The 18197-nt window shown below is 44.2% G+C and overlaps 1 protein-coding gene across 2 annotated transcripts in view; it reads left to right on the top strand.

Moving 5' to 3' along the window:
* Nucleotides 1-17656, top strand: part of LOC116056321 (zinc finger protein 395-like) — a 22736-nt gene extending 5080 nt beyond the window's left edge. The window contains exons 2-10 of one of the 2 annotated variants that reach the window (XM_035999162.1): nucleotides 1678-1850; nucleotides 2831-2979; nucleotides 4063-4172; nucleotides 4691-4893; nucleotides 5903-6003; nucleotides 6463-6724; nucleotides 6808-6897; nucleotides 10357-10427; nucleotides 17226-17656. In XM_035999162.1, the coding sequence (XP_035855055.1) occupies nucleotides 1680-1850; nucleotides 2831-2979; nucleotides 4063-4172; nucleotides 4691-4893; nucleotides 5903-6003; nucleotides 6463-6724; nucleotides 6808-6897; nucleotides 10357-10427; nucleotides 17226-17337 (1269 nt within the window). In that variant the 5' untranslated portion in view covers nucleotides 1678-1679 and the 3' untranslated portion in view covers nucleotides 17338-17656. Of the gene's footprint in view, nucleotides 1-1673; nucleotides 1851-2830; nucleotides 2980-4062; nucleotides 4173-4690; nucleotides 4894-5902; nucleotides 6004-6462; nucleotides 6725-6807; nucleotides 6898-10356; nucleotides 10428-17225 lie in introns of both variants that reach the window. The other variant, XM_031308515.2, reaches the window with a different exon arrangement.
* The last annotated feature ends 541 nt before the right edge of the window (nucleotides 17657-18197 follow it).

The following is an 18197-nucleotide window of genomic DNA, read 5'->3' as shown; positions in this document are numbered from 1 at the left end:
CCCCCCCCCACCCTTGAAAGCCCTGTATTTTAGGAGCCAAACATCCCCCCCGACCTCCTCCCTATGAGGATCTTCACGCTCTTATACAGCAGCAGTCAATGTGCTGCTGACAGTCATAAATACTTGGAATACATACCAGTTACAGAGCTTGACTTTTCACAGATATAGGCTATGTACTGATGGATGAGAACAGGCTGGTCTGGTCCTGCTGGATCGATGTAGATCCTCTTTTTTTAAACTGTCCATGATCATTATAAATCCCAGTTCAGACCAAAGATTTGCGATCATTTAAGATGGTCACAGAGAAAAGTTTCAGCGGTCTGAAACGGTCTGTCCAAGCTCGACTCAAACAGCTGATGTTGGTGCCTGCGACTCAGCTGTTGGAGTCTCCAGAGGCTGGTTTTACAACGTAAGAGACATCTCCTGTTTCTACAGCCAATAGAGAAGTCATCTTATAAAGTCAGCTACAATAAAATGATCCATAATCCATTTTAATTCTGTTACAAACTGTTAACGGAGGCTCAACGTGCGCCCACGAGCACGTACGGCGAGCTAGAGAGTGACTGAACAGGACAAAGCTGTGACTCAGAGAAATAAAACGTGTTTTCGCCGATTCATCACTAGAAATGTAACTGTAGCAAGCATCTCGCTATCACTAACGTTATCCACGTTCATATTTAGACGCAAAAAATTATATATAATCCAGCTACAAAAAGCCTGGAAGTCAGAAGTTAGGACAGAAGTACAAAGAGGCATTGCTATGGACACTCATCTGGTCCAGAATCTTTGGTCTGAACAGGGCTTAACAGGACTGAAATAGCTAAATTCTTATCCTAGGATAAGACGGGATTATCAGACTAAGAATCAGCTTTATTGGCCAGGTTTGCCTAAACAAACATGGAATTTGGCTGTGTCTCATTCTGCATACTTCCGTCAGTACACTGCTAATGGTCACTGACCACTTCCTGCCGTAGTCCCACTGTCGATGGTTAGTATTGTCCCAAAAGGAACACTTATGTTAAACACTTACCGGAAATGACGAGCGGTCGGCTCGGCTCGCCGCCTCTCAAAATCTGATGAAAATCTTTTAAACTGACCTTTGTTGATCTGACATGAAGACAGATTCAGCAACTGCACGGCCTATTTCTCTCTTGAAATGTTTTCAGAAACACGTTTCGGTGAACTATCTTCGTAAAATACAAGATCGTATTCAGAACGAGTTGCCCATTATGCTCGGTTGTGAAATCCGGGAGAAGCCAGACCCACATGACGCGTTCGTCCAATCAGCTGCCGGTCGACGTCCCTGGTCCCTCCCCTTTCCCCTTCTTTGTAGTCCAGGTGGCGCCCGTTTAGTGCGAGTAGGGTCCATCGTTCCACACTGAACTTTTTGACCGTTTTTAGGGGGTCATCCTGGTACTTTCAGTGCGTTATCTACAATATATATACTTAAAACGCTTTGAGACACAGCCATTGTCTCTGGTTAATCTTTGCTCTCATAGTACAACACTCACTTCACATATAAAGAATAAAAACAGTAGAACAATACAATTTTACAAAAAATATACAATAACAATTGAAGAGAGGGAAGGAATAGTGCAATATCAGTATGTATAGTGCAAGGCAGTTCAATGCAATAATAACATGGTAATGGTAATTCTGTGTGTCACATTCAGACAGACATGTTACCGAAGACACGTCTGGGGAAGCGTTCTCCTTTTGGGGCGTTGGTGGTGAGCTCCTCCTGCCCGCCGGCGGGACCGGGCCTGGAGACGGGTGAGACCGCCGTCACCATGGCATCGGCAGCAGGGCAACAGGCCGTCGGCAGAGTCAAAGGTCATCCCGGGCTGAAGGTGAGAGCAGGGAAACATTAAGTGACTGATGTGAACACCAGTGAAATTGGTCCAGTATTAAAACAAGAAACAAAGTGCAATGTAACTTTAGCGGGCAATTGTGCACCGCCAGTTAGCGTCCCCTAAAAGTTCTGTTGTTGCCGCTGACAGACTCAGATTATTATTCTAAGTGTCTGACAACATTATGAAAGGATCCCTACAGAGATAGACCTTTTAGTTAAAGAGTAAGATCCTTTTAGTTTAACTTGAAACAGCCCTGAAATCCCCATCACCAAACCCACCAGACTCCATGTAAATAAACTGTAATTTTATCATTGTAAAACACACTTCATTCAAAGTGGACAGAAACTAAATAAAACTATCAAAAGCCGTCTTGGTTCATCTTTCCACTGTTCCAACAATCACCACTCTGGTTTGGTTGAAATAAACCCTTAATTCACCCATTTACATGAGGAAATATGCTGGCTCTATACACGCTAAAAGTAGTAATTATTTACATGGAGTCTGGTGGGTTTGGTGACGGTGAGTTTTCTTTAACAAAAATGATCTTACTCTTTAACAAAAAGGTCTATCTCTGTAGGGATCGTTTCCATAATGTTGTCAGACACTTAGAATAATAATCTGAGTCTGTCAGCAGCAACAACAGAACTTTTAGTGGTCGCTAACTGATGCTGAACATTAGTCCTGTAGGGTTACATTACAGAACGGTTCTCGCTCAATACTGGACCAGTGTCAAAGATTATTGTCCCATCAGTCACTCAGACACCAATGCATGGGGAAATAGGGTCCAGGTTGAAAGATATAATTACCGTTTAACATAAAATAACAAAAATAGAAAACAAAGGTGTTCACATATTTCTGTCCAGTCCGAGTGGAGATACCCATTTATTTTAGATTAAGGAGAGGAAAGCCCCAGCGTCATGTTTCACTTCTTCAGGGACAACGATGAAATACTCTCCATTGTTTCCTGTCTCTGTCAGGTGTATTTTCATTGCGGGGGGACAGGAAGTGAGTCTGCAGGCGCGGGGGATCCGCCGAGCGACCTTTCTGTCTGGTCTTCATCTGGTTCGTCCTCCGTGTCTCCGTCCTGCATCAGATCTGTCTCCTCCTGCATCGACGTCCCCAGAAGGTCAGACTAACGCTGGCCAATATATCCGTATTACCAAGGGTGTAGGTTTAGTTCAGACACACACACACACACACACACACACACACACACACTCAGAGAGACACACACACACACACACACACACACACACAGAGACACACACGCACACTCACACACACACACACACACACACACACACACACACACACACACACACACACACACACACAGAGACACACACACACACACACACACACACTGTGACACACACACAGACACACACACACACGGACACACACACACGCACACACAGAGACACACACAGAGACAGACACACACACAGAGACACACTCACACACACACACACACACACACACACTCAGAGACACACAAACACACTTTAACCATTTATTTATGTCCACATGGTACAGGGACACAAATAATACAGATGCAGTACAATACATACGCAAACTCATGGACCAGTGGCATGCAGCAGGTCTTCACAATATCACTTAATAAGCACAATACTCACTTCTTAAGGGTATAAGTAGCACAACACTCAGGTCTTAAGGGTATAAGTAACAACGTCTCCACCATATGTGGTGGCTGCCAATAATAGCAGATATGGCTCAGTACTTTGCAAGCTGTTTAGCTGTTTCTTTTTGGCCATCCCAAGTTGTTGCAGCCCTCTTACTACCAACCTATGTGTGTTTCCTAGGCTGCCAAATATGAAAATGAGTAATCTGCACCTATAGCCCAGCTCTGAGATGGTGTTTAGGAGTGGTTGGTATTAACTACCTTGGTGTAGAAAGACTCCTCCATGCTGGAATCAAAGCTGCAGCCTACCTCCAAAATATGCACCTCACTGGACTCCTCATTGATAATAACATCTGGTGTATTGGCAACCAGGTGTTAGAAAGTACTAGAGGTACTACGGCAGTGCTGAAACATGGACAGACACACACACAGACACACACAGAGACACACACAGGTAGGAAGGTCCCAGGCATTAGTACTTTTACTGCAGTAATCTGAATACTTCTTCCACCGCTGTACTGTATATGTCTTTTATTTCTTTAACCTGGGTCTGGTGTGGTCCTGCAGGCGCCGGAGCCCGGGGGAGGTGGAGATGGACGAGCTCATGGCGGCCATGGTTCTCAGCAGTTTGTCGTGCAGCCCGCTGCTTCACAGCCCTCCCCACCCAGACCCAACAGGTAACAGCAACACAACAGGGACACACTGGTGGGGTTACTTCATACGGACGATTTATTTATGGAACTACTAGAAAAACATGCTATATCGTGATATCATCGTCAGGCTTAAATTCACATTTACATCCATACATTCCTTTTTTACCACACATCGCAACGTCACGCTGGAAAAATAATCTCAACTGCAACATGCTCTCCTTTCAAAAGCAGCTGTCAATCAAAGACACGCACACACACACACACACAGACACACACACACACACACACACACACACACACACACACACACAGTCGGACACACATGCATGCACGCACACACACAGTCACACACGCACGCACGCACACAAACGCACACGTTTGATGGACATTTACTAAAATATAATTAAATAAAATGATCAGTTTAAAATCATTCCGAAGAAAAGTGTCTTATTGCTTCATATTTACGTGTGTGTGTGTGTGTGTGTGTGTGTGTGTGTGTGTGTGTGTGTGTGTGTGTGTGTGTGTGTGTGTGTGTGTTTCAGCTGCTCCGATGGACTGCGGCAGCGGCCTGCTCTCCGACAGCGGCAGCAGCGGCTACTGGAGCGTCGGCCACAGCAACGGGAGCCCCGCCCCCTCTCCACCAATGGCAGAGGCCGACACCGGCTTGGCCACGCCCCTTGACGAAGGACTGGACATGGAGCTGGAGCAGGTGTTGTTTGACGAGCCAGCGCCACGGAAACGCAGGGTGAGGGGGAAACAAACTCTCCGCTCTCATTTACAGCCGTGTCTCACACATGTGAGCGTGCTATAGCTTTGGCTTCGCTCTAAGTTCAAATTATTTCAACTTTGACCTAGTTGCCACTGACCTTTCGAAAGCGCAACTAATGAGATAACAGCTGTTGTTACCTAGCAACCTATACCACCCCCCCTTTGTAGTAATGGCCCTGTGGCTCAGCATTATACAAAATTCAGTGTTTCCCCTACTATGATGGTCCCAAATGATGTTAAAATGCATTGTGCATGTTAAAATGCACAGTCAGCACTGTAGAATACGCTAGAGCAGGGGGAATGAGAGGAGGAAATACCAGAGCAGGGGGAATGAGAGGGGGAAACACCAGAGCAGGGGGAATGAGAGGGGGAAACGTCAGAGCAGGGGGAATGAGAGGGGAAAACGTCAGAGCAGGGGGAATGAGTGGGGGAAACACCAGAGCAGGGGGAATGAGAGGGGGAAACACCAGAGCAGGGGGAATGAGAGGGGGAAACGCCAGAGCAGGGGGAATGAGAGGGGGTAACGCCAGAGCAGGGGGAATGAGAATGAGAAACACCGGAGCAGGGGGAATGAGAGGGGGGAAACGCCAGAGCAGGGGGAATGAGAATGAGAAACACCAGAGCAGGGGGAATGAGAGGGGGAAACACCAGACCAGGGGGAATGAGAGGGGGTAACACCAGAGCAGTGAGAATGAGAAACACCAGAGCAGGGGGAATGAGAGGGGGAAACGCCAGAGCAGGGGGAATGAGAGGGGGGAAACGCCAGAGCAGGGGGAATGAGAATGAGAAACACCAGAGCAGGGGGAATGAGAGGGGGAAACACCAGAGCAGGGGGAATGAGAGGGGGAACGTAGCAGAAGATATTCCTTTTTAAACCAAAACGTAACTAATGTAAATGTAGCCTAAATAGCATGTTAGTGTGGAAGTTCGGACGCAGCCATAGAAAATGACAGCGAGGAATCTATTTGTGCGTTTCCCCCGTGCAGAACTCGGTGAAGACGGCGTTCCGGTGTCTGTGGCCCAGCTGTGGGAAGGTGCTGACGTCCGTGGTCGGGATGAAACGCCACATCCGGACAACTCACCTGTAGTAAGACTCGCCTTCTTCACGAGGAATGCTGTGTTTATATATATTCATAGGGACTCTACTCCAAACTCACACACAGACACACACACACACACACACACACACACACACACACACACACACACACACAGGGATACACACACACACACACACACACACACACACACACACACACACACACAGACAGAGAGAGACACACACACAGACACACACACACACACACACACACATAGACACACACAGAGAGAGACACACACACACACACACACACTATATCACACACAGAGACACACACACACATACATACACACACACAGACAGACAGACAGAGAGACACACACACACACACACACACACACACAGTAATTGAACAAATTCCTGAAAAAATAAAGTTTGTTTGTCAATGTTGACACAGTTGTGAAGGCCCTGTGGTTCTAAGTCATGACCTTTGACCTTTTGCAGCCGCGGCGGCGAACACGAGCGTTGTTCCCGCAGCGAGGAGGATTTCTACTACACAGAGATTACCCAGAGGGCCGAGCAGCAGCAGCAGCATTCTCCTCCTCGTGCCCCCGCCTCCCCCACCCATTCCCCCCCCTCCTCCCCTCCCAGCCCCCCCCCTCCCTCCCCCCCGTCCCCCCCACCCCCCGCCTGCAGCGCCCTGAGTCGCTCCGCCCCCTCCGCGCCCGCCAGTTTCACACAGGTCCAATCGGATCACTCCTACCAGGTAAGGGGCGGGGCAAAAAACATTAGTGGTGCAGACGCGGCGGTGCAGTATAAACATGTGATATTTTGTGTCGTGTTTTTTAGGCACCGCCCATCAGTTACGTCACGTCAACTGAAGCTTTGACCGCGCCCGCCTGCCGCTGGACGGCCCCGACCTCCGGCTGCTCCCGACAGGTAAACACACAAACAGAGGACAGGTAAACACACAAACAAAGGACAGGTAAACACACAAACAGAGGACAGGTAAACACACAAACAAAGGACAGGTAAACACACAAACAGAGGACAGGTAAACACACAAACAAAGGACAGGTAAACACACAAACAGAGGACAGGTAAACACACAAACAGAGGACAGGTAAACACACAAACAGGGCGTTGGGTGTTTTAAGCCCCCAACGTTGCCTTCCAGGCAGTGCGGCAATAGTTATGTTTAGGGTTAAGATGAGGGTTAGCTGCCTGGAAGGCGACGTTGGGGGCTTAAAACTAGGGGTCGACCGATGGATTATTTTCTGCCGATGACCGATACAGGCTGCCGATATTTGGAGCCGATACTGCTTTTGCTCCCTCAGTTTACATCATAAAAATGTAAACCCTGCCACACTGGATTTGTTTTGGGAATCTGCTCTGCCATTTCTTTAAAAATAACAAACAAAAACACAGATCAATGTCACTTCTGCAATCATCTTACATTCATATCCCCCAAATTATGTGTTGCAATGTGCATCATATGGATGGGTGCACTGCATATGGTTAACTGTGTAAGGGTCAACATCTACAACACAGCCTTGATGATGCATTGCTTGCTGACATATTATAAGACAGATATAATCAGGTCATCACAAAATGTCCTTTGTCAACACATTTAAATAATTTAAGAAAACAATTAACCTGAAAAGTAGCCATTGAAATAAAGTGCTTGATGCATGGTCTGCACGTGAACTGCAGCGTCTCCAGCAACACAGAGCTGCCTGTGGACGCCTGTCTGTAAATAATGCCGGGAAAAACTATCGGCGAACGCAGCAGCCGCGTATCGGCATCGGCCGACCCAAATATCGGTGTTTTAAGTAGTGATAAACCGATATATCGGCCGGTCTATCACTACTTAAAACACCATCGAGCCACAAACAGCTCTGTCTCCTCTTTCAGATCCCCGTTTTACGTCACGTTTCGGAGTATAGAAGACAAAAACCAAAAAAAACAAACACAACAGAAAGAATACGTTAATATATGAAAAGATGCAGACAACATACAACAATCTCCCAAAAATAAAATATACATTTTACACATAAGATAAGAATCTTTATTGTCATTGCACATCAGGTATACAATGAAATTGCAGTGCTTCTTCGGTCAGTGCATAATAAATATAAACAATAAAAGGAGAGAAGTAAGCAATATATATATATATATATATATATATATATATATATATATATATATATATATACACATCATTTACACATCATAGCACACACACATTTTATAAATTCAGGGACATGATGGCCCAGGGAAAGAAACTGGTTTTGAGTTGTTAGTCCTGCTCTTGAGGCACCTGTTCAACCTTCTGTCAAAGGCCACACCTGCCCCCCCCCTCCCACACACACATACACACAAGTTTGTTTCACTATCTTTGTGGGGACCCGTCATTGTCATAATGCATTCCCTAGCCCCTTACCCTAACCTTAACCATCACCACTAAATGCCTAACCTTAACCCTTACCCTCACCCTAACCATAACCTAATTCTAACCCTAATCCTAAAACCAAGTCTTAACCCTCAAACAGACCTTTAACCTTGTGGGGTCCAGCATTTTGGGCCCCACAAGGCTGTGCAGACCCCACAAGTATACTGTATTCCCCGGTTTTTGGACCCCACGAATATAGTAAAACAAGCACACACACACACACACTCACACACACACACAGACACACACACACACACACACACACACACACAGAGTCACACATGCATGTCTGGTTCAGACTCCGGCTGCGGGTTGGTCTTCTCCTTGACCTGGAGAGACAGTCCTCCACTGAGGCCCCCAGAAGGCTAACCTCCATCTCTGAAACGCTTCACCGATATCCACCCGCATTGTATTTGCGTTTGTTGTCGGACTCTCTTTGAGAAGTCTGTCTTTCTTTCTTTGTGTTGCTCCGCGGTTGTTGCCAATGCTGGGACTTTTATCTGCAGGATTTTCCTCCATTGCAACGGACTTTCAACGTCTGAAGGGACAAGACTGTCCCTCCCCGAAAAACTCCCACATCATTTGTTTGTTCAAGCATGTTTGTTTTGATCCAGGCCTATGTGACAAAAGTGTAAAAAACTACGAGATAAGCGTCCATATTGTCGAATAAAATGTCTAAACGGCAAATAATCACCTGATAAAGCAACAAAAACAGACAATGGAGGGCTTCTCCTGAGAATATCAGGTTAGATTTTAGATGTTTTACCAACTACTGTGCATCCCCTTAAACTTAAACTTCAGCCCCTGAACATTAATAACGCACACTTCTCTAATTCAGTTCTGTTTTCTCAGTCTGCAGCCCCAACAGCAGACTGGTTGTTTCCTGCAGAGGCCCAGAGCAGCCTGTTAAAACTGGTTTCATAAAGAGGGGGGTGTGTGTGTGTGTGTGTGTGTGTGTGTGTGTGTGTGTGTGCGGCGCTGCAGTGCTGCCCCCTGCAGGCTGAAGGAGGAAGGTGCAGCTTGTTTTGACACCAGAGAGAGCAAACACAAAGGGCAGAAACAGCAGCAGGGACACACAAGACCATTTTCTCTGATGTTTTCACATATTTTTGTCCAAGTATTGTCACTTGGCTGCCTGTTCTGCCAATCTTCCCAGCCCTTGTCACATGACCAATCAATGTTTCCTTGACGACTATCCAAAATTATGATACCATGGAATTGGCAGATTGAGCCAATGTGTAATGTATTGGGATATACAATTTGTATATAATTTAAAATTTAGCAGAATTAAATTGTGTTGTTCTATCAGATACAATATTTCCTATATTACATAGGAAAGAACCCCCCCCCCCCCACACACACACACAGTGATGAAGGTGAAAAAGAGCAGAGGGACTGTTTGTTTCTGCTCTCAAAATAAAATATTATAAATCAGCAAAAACGGAACAGAGAGGAAACAACAAAATTCTTTATTAATTCCACAACAGGGACATTCACAATGTTGCAGCAGCAAGTGGTAGGACCAGACATGTAGTTTATTGTCATGCTGTTATTTATTTTTATTATTATAGTATATATAATATTATTATTATTATTAATATTTATTTAACTAGCTAAAAAAATGTCAAAAAAAGGGCTGAAAATGTCCCAAAAAAATGCCCAAAACATCGGGAAAAGCAGCATAAATGTCGAAAAAGGCGACAGAATGCATAGTTTAAAAAAAGGGTGTCAAAATCGTCGAAAACCCCCCCCCCCGGCAAAGACATTGGGAAAAGCGACAAAAACTAGGAGGGTAGAAATGAGTTGTGAACCTAAATTGATATGTATCCAAATTTGCAAGGGGCTGGTTGTGCTCTAAAGATAAACAAAGAATAAATAAATATATGTTATATCAAACGGATCTGCACTGTTACTGCTCTCTGACTCTTCTTCTCTCTCCACTGCAGGGTCTGGCGTTCCGGGTGCGTTCGCTCAGCGTTGGCGAGCAGTGGCTGCAGCATCAGAGCGCCCCCTGCAGGTCAGTATTTACTCCTTCTGTCTGAGCCGGAGACTGCAGCTTTGCAGAGGCAACCCGTTCTGTCTCTCAGCATCACATACTGACGCAAAAGAGAGTAGTATGTAGAGAGACAACAGTAGAGAGTAGTATGTAGAGAGACAACAGTAGAGAGTAATATGTAGAGAGACAACAGTAGAGAGTAGTATGTAGAGTATGTAGAGAGACAACAGTAGAGAGTAGTATGTAGAGAAACAACAGTAGAGAGTAGTATGTAGAAAGACAGCAGTAGAGAGTAGTATGTAGAGAGACAACAGTAGAGAGTAATATGTAGAGAGACAGCAGTAGAGAGTAGTATGTAGAGAGACGACAGTAGAGAGTAGTATGTAGAGAGACAACGGTAGAGAGTAGTATGTAGAGAGACAACAGAGAGTAGTATGAAGAGAGACAACGGTAGAGAGTAGTATGTAGAGGGACAACAGTAGAGAGTAGTATGAAGAGAGACAAGAGTAGAGAGTAGTATGTAGAGAGACAGCAGTAGAGAGTAGTATGTAGAGAGACAACAGTAGAGAGTAGTATGAAGAGAGACAACAGTAGAGAGTAGTATGTAGAGAGACAACAGTAGAGAGTAGTATGAAGAGAGACAACAGTAGAGAGTAGTATGTAGAGAGACAACAGTAGAGAGTAGTATGTAGAGAGACAACGGTAGAGAGTAGTATGTAGAGAGACAACAGTAGAGAGTAGCATGTAGAGACAACAGTAGAGAGTAGTATGTAGAGAGACAGCAGTAGAGAGTAGTATGTAGAGAGACAGCAGTAGAGAGTAGTATGAAGAGAGACAACAGTAGAGAGTAGTATGTAGAGAGACATCAGTAGAGAGTAGTATGTAGAGAGACAACAGTAGAGAGTAGCATGTAGAGACAACAGTAGAGAGTAGTATGTAGAGAGACAGCAGTAGAGAGTAGTATGTAGAGAGACAACAGTAGAGAGTAGCATGTAGAGACAACAGTAGAGAGTAGTATGTAGAGAGACAGCAGTAGAGAGTAGTATGTAGAGAGACAGCAGTAGAGAGTAGTATGTAGAGAGACAACGGTAGAGAGTAGTATGTAGAGAGACAACAGTAGAGAGTAGCATGTAGAGACAACAGTAGAGAGTAGTATGTAGAGAGACAGCAGTAGAGAGTAGTATGTAGAGAGACAACAGTAGAGAGTAGCATGTAGAGACAACAGTAGAGAGTAGTATGTAGAGAGACAGCAGTAGAGAGTAGTATGTAGAGAGACAGCAGTAGAGAGTAGTATGAAGAGAGACAACAGTAGAGAGTAGTATGTAGAGAGACATCAGTAGAGAGTAGTATGTAGAGAGACAGCAGTACAGAGTAGTATGTAGAGAGACAACGGTAGAGAGTAGTATGTAGAGAGACAACGGTAGAGAGTAGTATGTAGAGAGACAACAGTAGAGAGTAGTATGAAGAGAGACAACAATAGAGAGTAGTATGTAGAGAGACAACAGTAGAGAGTAGTATGAAGAGAGACAACAGTAGAGAGTAGTATGTAGAGAGACAACAGTAGAGAGTAGTATGTAGAGAGACAACGGTAGAGAGTAGTATGTAGAGAGACAACAGTAGAGAGTAGCATGTAGAGACAACAGTAGAGAGTAGTATGTAGAGAGACAGCAGTAGAGAGTAGTATGTAGAGAGACAGCAGTAGAGAGTAGTATGAAGAGAGACAACAGTAGAGAGTAGTATGTAGAGAGACATCAGTAGAGAGTAGTATGTAGAGAGACAACAGTAGAGAGTAGCATGTAGAGACAACAGTAGAGAGTAGTATGTAGACAGACAGCAGTAGAGAGTAGTATGTAGAGAGACAACAGTAGAGAGTAGCATGTAGAGACAACAGTAGAGAGTAGTATGTAGAGAGACAGCAGTAGAGAGTAGTATGTAGAGAGACAGCAGTAGAGAGTAGTATGTAGAGAGACAACGGTAGAGAGTAGTATGTAGAGAGACAACAGTAGAGAGTAGCATGTAGAGACAACAGTAGAGAGTAGTATGTAGAGAGACAGCAGTAGAGAGTAGTATGTAGAGAGACAACAGTAGAGAGTAGCATGTAGAGACAACAGTAGAGAGTAGTATGTAGAGAGACAGCAGTAGAGAGTAGTATGTAGAGAGACAGCAGTAGAGAGTAGTATGAAGAGAGACAACAGTAGAGAGTAGTATGTAGAGAGACATCAGTAGAGAGTAGTATGTAGAGAGACAGCAGTACAGAGTAGTATGTAGAGAGACAACGGTAGAGAGTAGTATGTAGAGAGACAACGGTAGAGAGTAGTATGTAGAGAGACAACAGTAGAGAGTAGTATGAAGAGAGACAACAATAGAGAGTAGTATGTAGAGAGACAACAGTAGAGAGTAGTATGAAGAGAGACAACAGTAGAGAGTAGTATGAAGAGAGACAACGGTAGAGAGTAGTATGTAGAGAGACAACAGTAGAGAGTAGTATGAAGAGAGACAACAGTAGAGAGTAGCATGTAGAGACAACAGTAGAGAGTAGTATGTAGAGAGACAGCAGTAGAGAGTAGTATGTAGAGAGACAACAGTAGAGAGTAGCATGTAGAGACAACGGTAGAGAGTAGTAGGTAGAGAGACAACAGTAGAGAGTAGTATGAAGAGAGACAACAGTAGAGAGTAGTATGTAGAGAGACAACGGTAGAGAGTAGTATGTAGAGAGACAACAGTAGAGAGTAGCATGTAGAGACAACAGTAGAGAGTAGTATGTAGAGAGACAGCAGTAGAGAGTAGTATGTAGAGAGACAACAGTAGAGAGTAGTATGTAGAGAGACAACGGTAGAGAGTAGTATGTAGAGAGACAACAGTAGAGAGTAGCATGTAGAGACAACAGTAGAGAGTAGTATGTAGAGAGACAGCAGTAGAGAGTAGCATGTAGAGAGACAACAGTAGAGAGTAGTATGTAGAGAGACAGCATTAGAGAGTAGCATGTAGAGAGACAACAGTAGAGAGTAGTATGTAGAGAGACAGCAGTAGAGAGTAGTATGTAGAGAGACCACAGTAGAGAGTAGCATGTAGAGAGACAACAGTAGAAAGTAGTATGTAGAGAGACAGCAGTAGAGAGTAGTATGTAGAGAGACAGCAGTAGAGAGTAGTATGTAGAGAGACTGCAGTAGAGAGTAGTATGTAGAGAGACAGCAGTAGAGAGTAGTATGAAGAGAGACAGCAGTAGAGAGTAGTATGTAGAGACAGCAGTAGAGAGTAGTATGAAGAGAGACAACAGTAGAGAGTAGTATGTAGAGAGACAAGAGTAGAGAGTAGTATGAAGAGAGACAACAGTAGAGAGTAGTATGTAGAGAGACAGCAGTAGAGAGTAGTATGAAGAGAGACAACAGTAGAGAGTAGTATGTAGAGAGACATCAGTAGAGAGTAGTATGTAGAGAGACAACGGTAGAGAGTAGTATGTAGAGAGACAACGGTAGAGAGTAGTATGTAGAGAGACAACGGTAGAGAGTAGTATGAAGAGAGACAACAATAGAGAGTAGTATGTAGAGAGACAACAGTAGAGAGTAGTATGAAGAGAGACAACAGTAGAGAGTAGTATGAAGAGAGACAATGGTAGAGAGTAGTATGTAGAGAGACAACAGTAGAGAGTAGTATGTAGAGAGACAACAGTAGAGAGTAGTATGAAGAGAGACAACGGTAGAGAGTACTATGTAGAGAGACAGCAGTAGAGAGTAGTATGAAGAGAGACAATGGTAGAGAGTAGTATGTAGACAGACAACGGTAGAGAGTAGCATGTAGAGACAACAGTAGAGAGTAGTATGTAGAGAGACAGCAGTAGAGAGTAGTATGTAGAGAGACAGCAGTAGAGAGTAGTATGAAGAGAGACAACAGTAGAGAGTAGTATGAAGAGAGACAACAGTAGAGAGTAGTATGTAGAGAGACAGCAGTAGAGAGTAGTATGTAGAGAGACAACGGTAGAGAGTAGTAGGTAGAGAGACAACAGTAGAGAGTAGTATGAAGAGAGACAACAGTAGAGAGTAGTATGTAGAGAGACAACGGTAGAGAGTTGTATGTAGAGAGACAACGGTAGAGAGTAGTATGAAGAGAGACAACGGTAGAGAGTAGTATGTAGAGAGACAGCGGTAGAGAGTAGTGTGTAGAGAGACAGCAGTAGAGAGTAGTATGTAGAGAGACAACAGTAGAGAGTAGCATGTAGAGAGACAACAGTAGAGAGTAGTATGTAGAGAGACAGCAGTAGAGAGTAGTATGTAGAGAGACAGCAGTAGAGAGTAGTATGTAGAGAGACAGCAGTAGAGAGTAGTATGTAGAGAGACAGCAGTAGAGAGTAGTATGAAGAGAGACAGCAGTAGAGAGTAGTATGTAGAGAGACAGCAGTAGAGAGTAGTATGAAGAGAGACAACAGTAGAGAGTAGTATGTAGAGAGACAAGAGTAGAGAGTAGTATGAAGAGAGACAACAGTAGAGAGTAGTATGTAGAGAGACAGCAGTAGAGAGTAGTATGAAGAGAGACAACAATAGAGAGTAGTATGTAGAGAGACAACAGTAGAGAGTAGTATGAAGAGAGACAACAGTAGAGAGTAGTATGAAGAGAGACAATGGTAGAGAGTAGTATGTAGAGAGACAACAGTAGAGAGTAGTATGAAGAGAGACAACGGTAGAGAGTACTATGTAGAGAGACAGCAGTAGAGAGTAGTATGAAGAGAGACAATGGTAGAGAGTAGTATGAAGAGAGACAATGGTAGAGAGTAGTATGTAGACAGACAACGGTAGAGAGTAGCATGTAGAGACAACAGTAGAGAGTAGTATGTAGAGAGACAGCAGTAGAGAGTAGTATGAAGAGAGACAACAGTAGAGAGTAGTATGAAGAGAGACAACAGTAGAGAGTAGTATGTAGAGAGACAGCAGTAGAGAGTAGTATGTAGAGAGACAACGGTAGAGAGTAGTAGGTAGAGAGACAACAGTAGAGAGTAGTATGAAGAGAGACAACAGTAGAGAGTAGTATGTAGAGAGACAACGGTAGAGAGTTGTATGTAGAGAGACAACGGTAGAGAGTAGTATGAAGAGAGACAACGGTAGAGAGTAGTATGTAGAGAGACAGCGGTAGAGAGTAGTATGTAGAGAGACAGCAGTAGAGAGTAGTATGTAGAGAGACAACAGTAGAGAGTAGCATGTAGAGAGACAACAGTAGAGAGTAGTATGTAGAGAGACAGCAGTAGAGAGTAGTATGTAGAGAGACAGCAGTAGAGAGTAGTATGTAGAGAGACAGCAGTAGAGAGTAGTATGTAGAGAGACAGCAGTAGAGAGTAGTATGAAGAGAGACAGCAGTAGAGAGTAGTATGTAGAGAGACAGCAGTAGAGAGTAGTATGAAGAGAGACAACAGTAGAGAGTAGTATGTAGAGAGACAAGAGTAGAGAGTAGTATGAAGAGAGACAACAGTAGAGAGTAGTATGTAGAGAGACAGCAGTAGAGAGTAGTATGAAGAGAGACAACAATAGAGAGTAGTATGTAGAGAGACAACAGTAGAGAGTAGTATGAAGAGAGACAACAGTAGAGAGTAGTATGAAGAGAGACAATGGTAGAGAGTAGTATGTAGAGAGACAACAGTAGAGAGTAGTATGAAGAGAGACAACGGTAGAGAGTACTATGTAGAGAGACAGCAGTAGAGAGTAGTATGAAGAGAGACAATGGTAGAGAGTAGTATGTAGACAGACAACGGTAGAGAGTAGCATGTAGAGACAACAGTAGAGAGTAGTATGTAGAGAGACAGCAGTAGAGAGTAGTATGTAGAGAGACAGCAGTAGAGAGTAGTATGAAGAGAGACAACAGTAGAGAGTAGTATGAAGAGAGACAACAGTAGAGAGTAGTATGTAGAGAGACAGCAGTAGAGAGTAGTATGTAGAGAGACAACGGTAGAGAGTAGTAGGTAGAGAGACAACAGTAGAGAGTAGTATGAAGAGAGACAACAGTAGAGAGTAGTATGTAGAGAGACAACGGTAGAGAGTTGTATGTAGAGAGACAACGGTAGAGAGTAGTATGAAGAGAGACAACGGTAGAGAGTAGTATGTAGAGAGACAGCAGTAGAGAGTAGTATGTAGAGAGACAGCGGTAGAGAGTAGTATGAAGAGAGACAATGGTAGAGAGTAGTATGTAGAGAGACAACAGTAGAGAGTAGTATGAAGAGAGACAACAGTAGAGAGTAGTATGAAGACAGACAACAGTAGAGTAGTATGTAGAGAGACAACAGTAGAGAGTAGTATGAAGAGAGACAATGGTAGAGAGTAGTATGTAGAGAGACAGCAGTAGAGAGTAGTATGAAGAGAGACAATGGTAGAGAGTAGTATGAAGAGAGACAACGGTAGAGAGTAGTATGTAGAGAGACAACAGTAGAGAGTAGTATGTAGAGAGACACAGTAGAGAGTAGTATGTAGAGAGACACAGTAGAGAGTAGTATGTAGAGACGACGGTAGAGAGTAGTATGTAGAGAGACGACGGTAGAGAGTAGTATGTAGAGAGTAGTATGTAGAGAGACAGCAGTAGAGAGTAGTATGTAGAGAGACAGCAGTAGAGAGTAGTACGTAGAGAGACAGCAGTAGAGAGTAGTATGTAGAGAGACAGCAGTAGAGAGTAGTACGTAGAGAGACAACAGTAGCGAGTAGTATGTAGAGAGTTAGCAGTAGAGAGTAGTATGTAGAGAGACAACAGTAGAGTAGTATGTAGAGAGACAACGGTACAACAGCAACAACCGGGGGAGAATACACGTGATGATGTTAACGGTGTTTCTCGTCGCGTATCTGTCAGGAGGATTCGTGGCGAGGCCAAGAAGTGCCGTAAAGTTTACGGCATCGAGCACAGAGACCAGTGGTGCACGGCGTGCCGCTGGAAGAAAGCTTGCCAACGCTTCCACGACTGAACGAGAGAAGGAACGGGAGCAAGAGGAGGAAAAGGACCAGAAGAAACAGAAAGGACTGAAGCCGGCTGTAACTTTCAGCCTCACCTGGTGGATCTTTTATACCTTCTTATGTCTGAAACCAGAACTATTTTTTTGTTTTTTTACACTCTTTCTACATTTGCTAGAATTGTCTTTTTTGAATGTGTTTTTCCAAATGTATTTTGTAGACGTTGTGTCCTGTCGGTGCTTTTTCGATGAACACGTTGGGGCAGCTATGATGTGACCAGCTACGAGTTTTTGCGTCCGGCCAACTCTCCTCAGGTGTTCTTAAAAAAAAACAGCCTCTGCGTCAGGATCATCTATCTATCTATTTCAGTTTATTAGCCAATTTATATAAATGTTAAGTTACCACTACCGGATCCCAGGGAGGACAAAATAACAGTATTCCCTCTTAAGGCTATGTTTACACTTGGATCTTTTTTGACAAGAAAAAGTTGACTAGGGTAGCCTGACAAGCCAGCTCCACATCAAGATGTTGGGTCTGGGAACTCACCATTGGCTGGGCTCAATCCGAGGGGCGGGATAAACGGTTGTCTTTCCCTCTGCCCGCAATAGGATAGCGCTACAACCAATCAGAGCAACGCTAGTTAATAGATTTAACTTTAAACTCTGAACACATCTTCCTTTTTTAAGAATGACTTCAGTGCCGTTCTTTGTTCTTTTCTCCAAGAAAAGCTGAACTCCAAGTCTTCCATAGTCACGGCCAAAGCTGATTCCAAAGACCGCTGTTCGCCAGCAGCAGCAGCCATAAGCCCCGCCCACCGACTCTATACACGATGTGATTGGCCTGACCAGAGTTTGGTTTTTCCAGCTTGCAAGCC

This window comes from Sander lucioperca, chromosome 3, assembly GCF_008315115.2.
Source record: "Sander lucioperca isolate FBNREF2018 chromosome 3, SLUC_FBN_1.2, whole genome shotgun sequence".
NCBI lineage: Eukaryota > Metazoa > Chordata > Actinopteri > Perciformes > Percidae > Sander > Sander lucioperca.
Note: the sequence above shows the minus strand (reverse complement) of the source record. Positions and strands in the feature narration are given on the sequence as shown.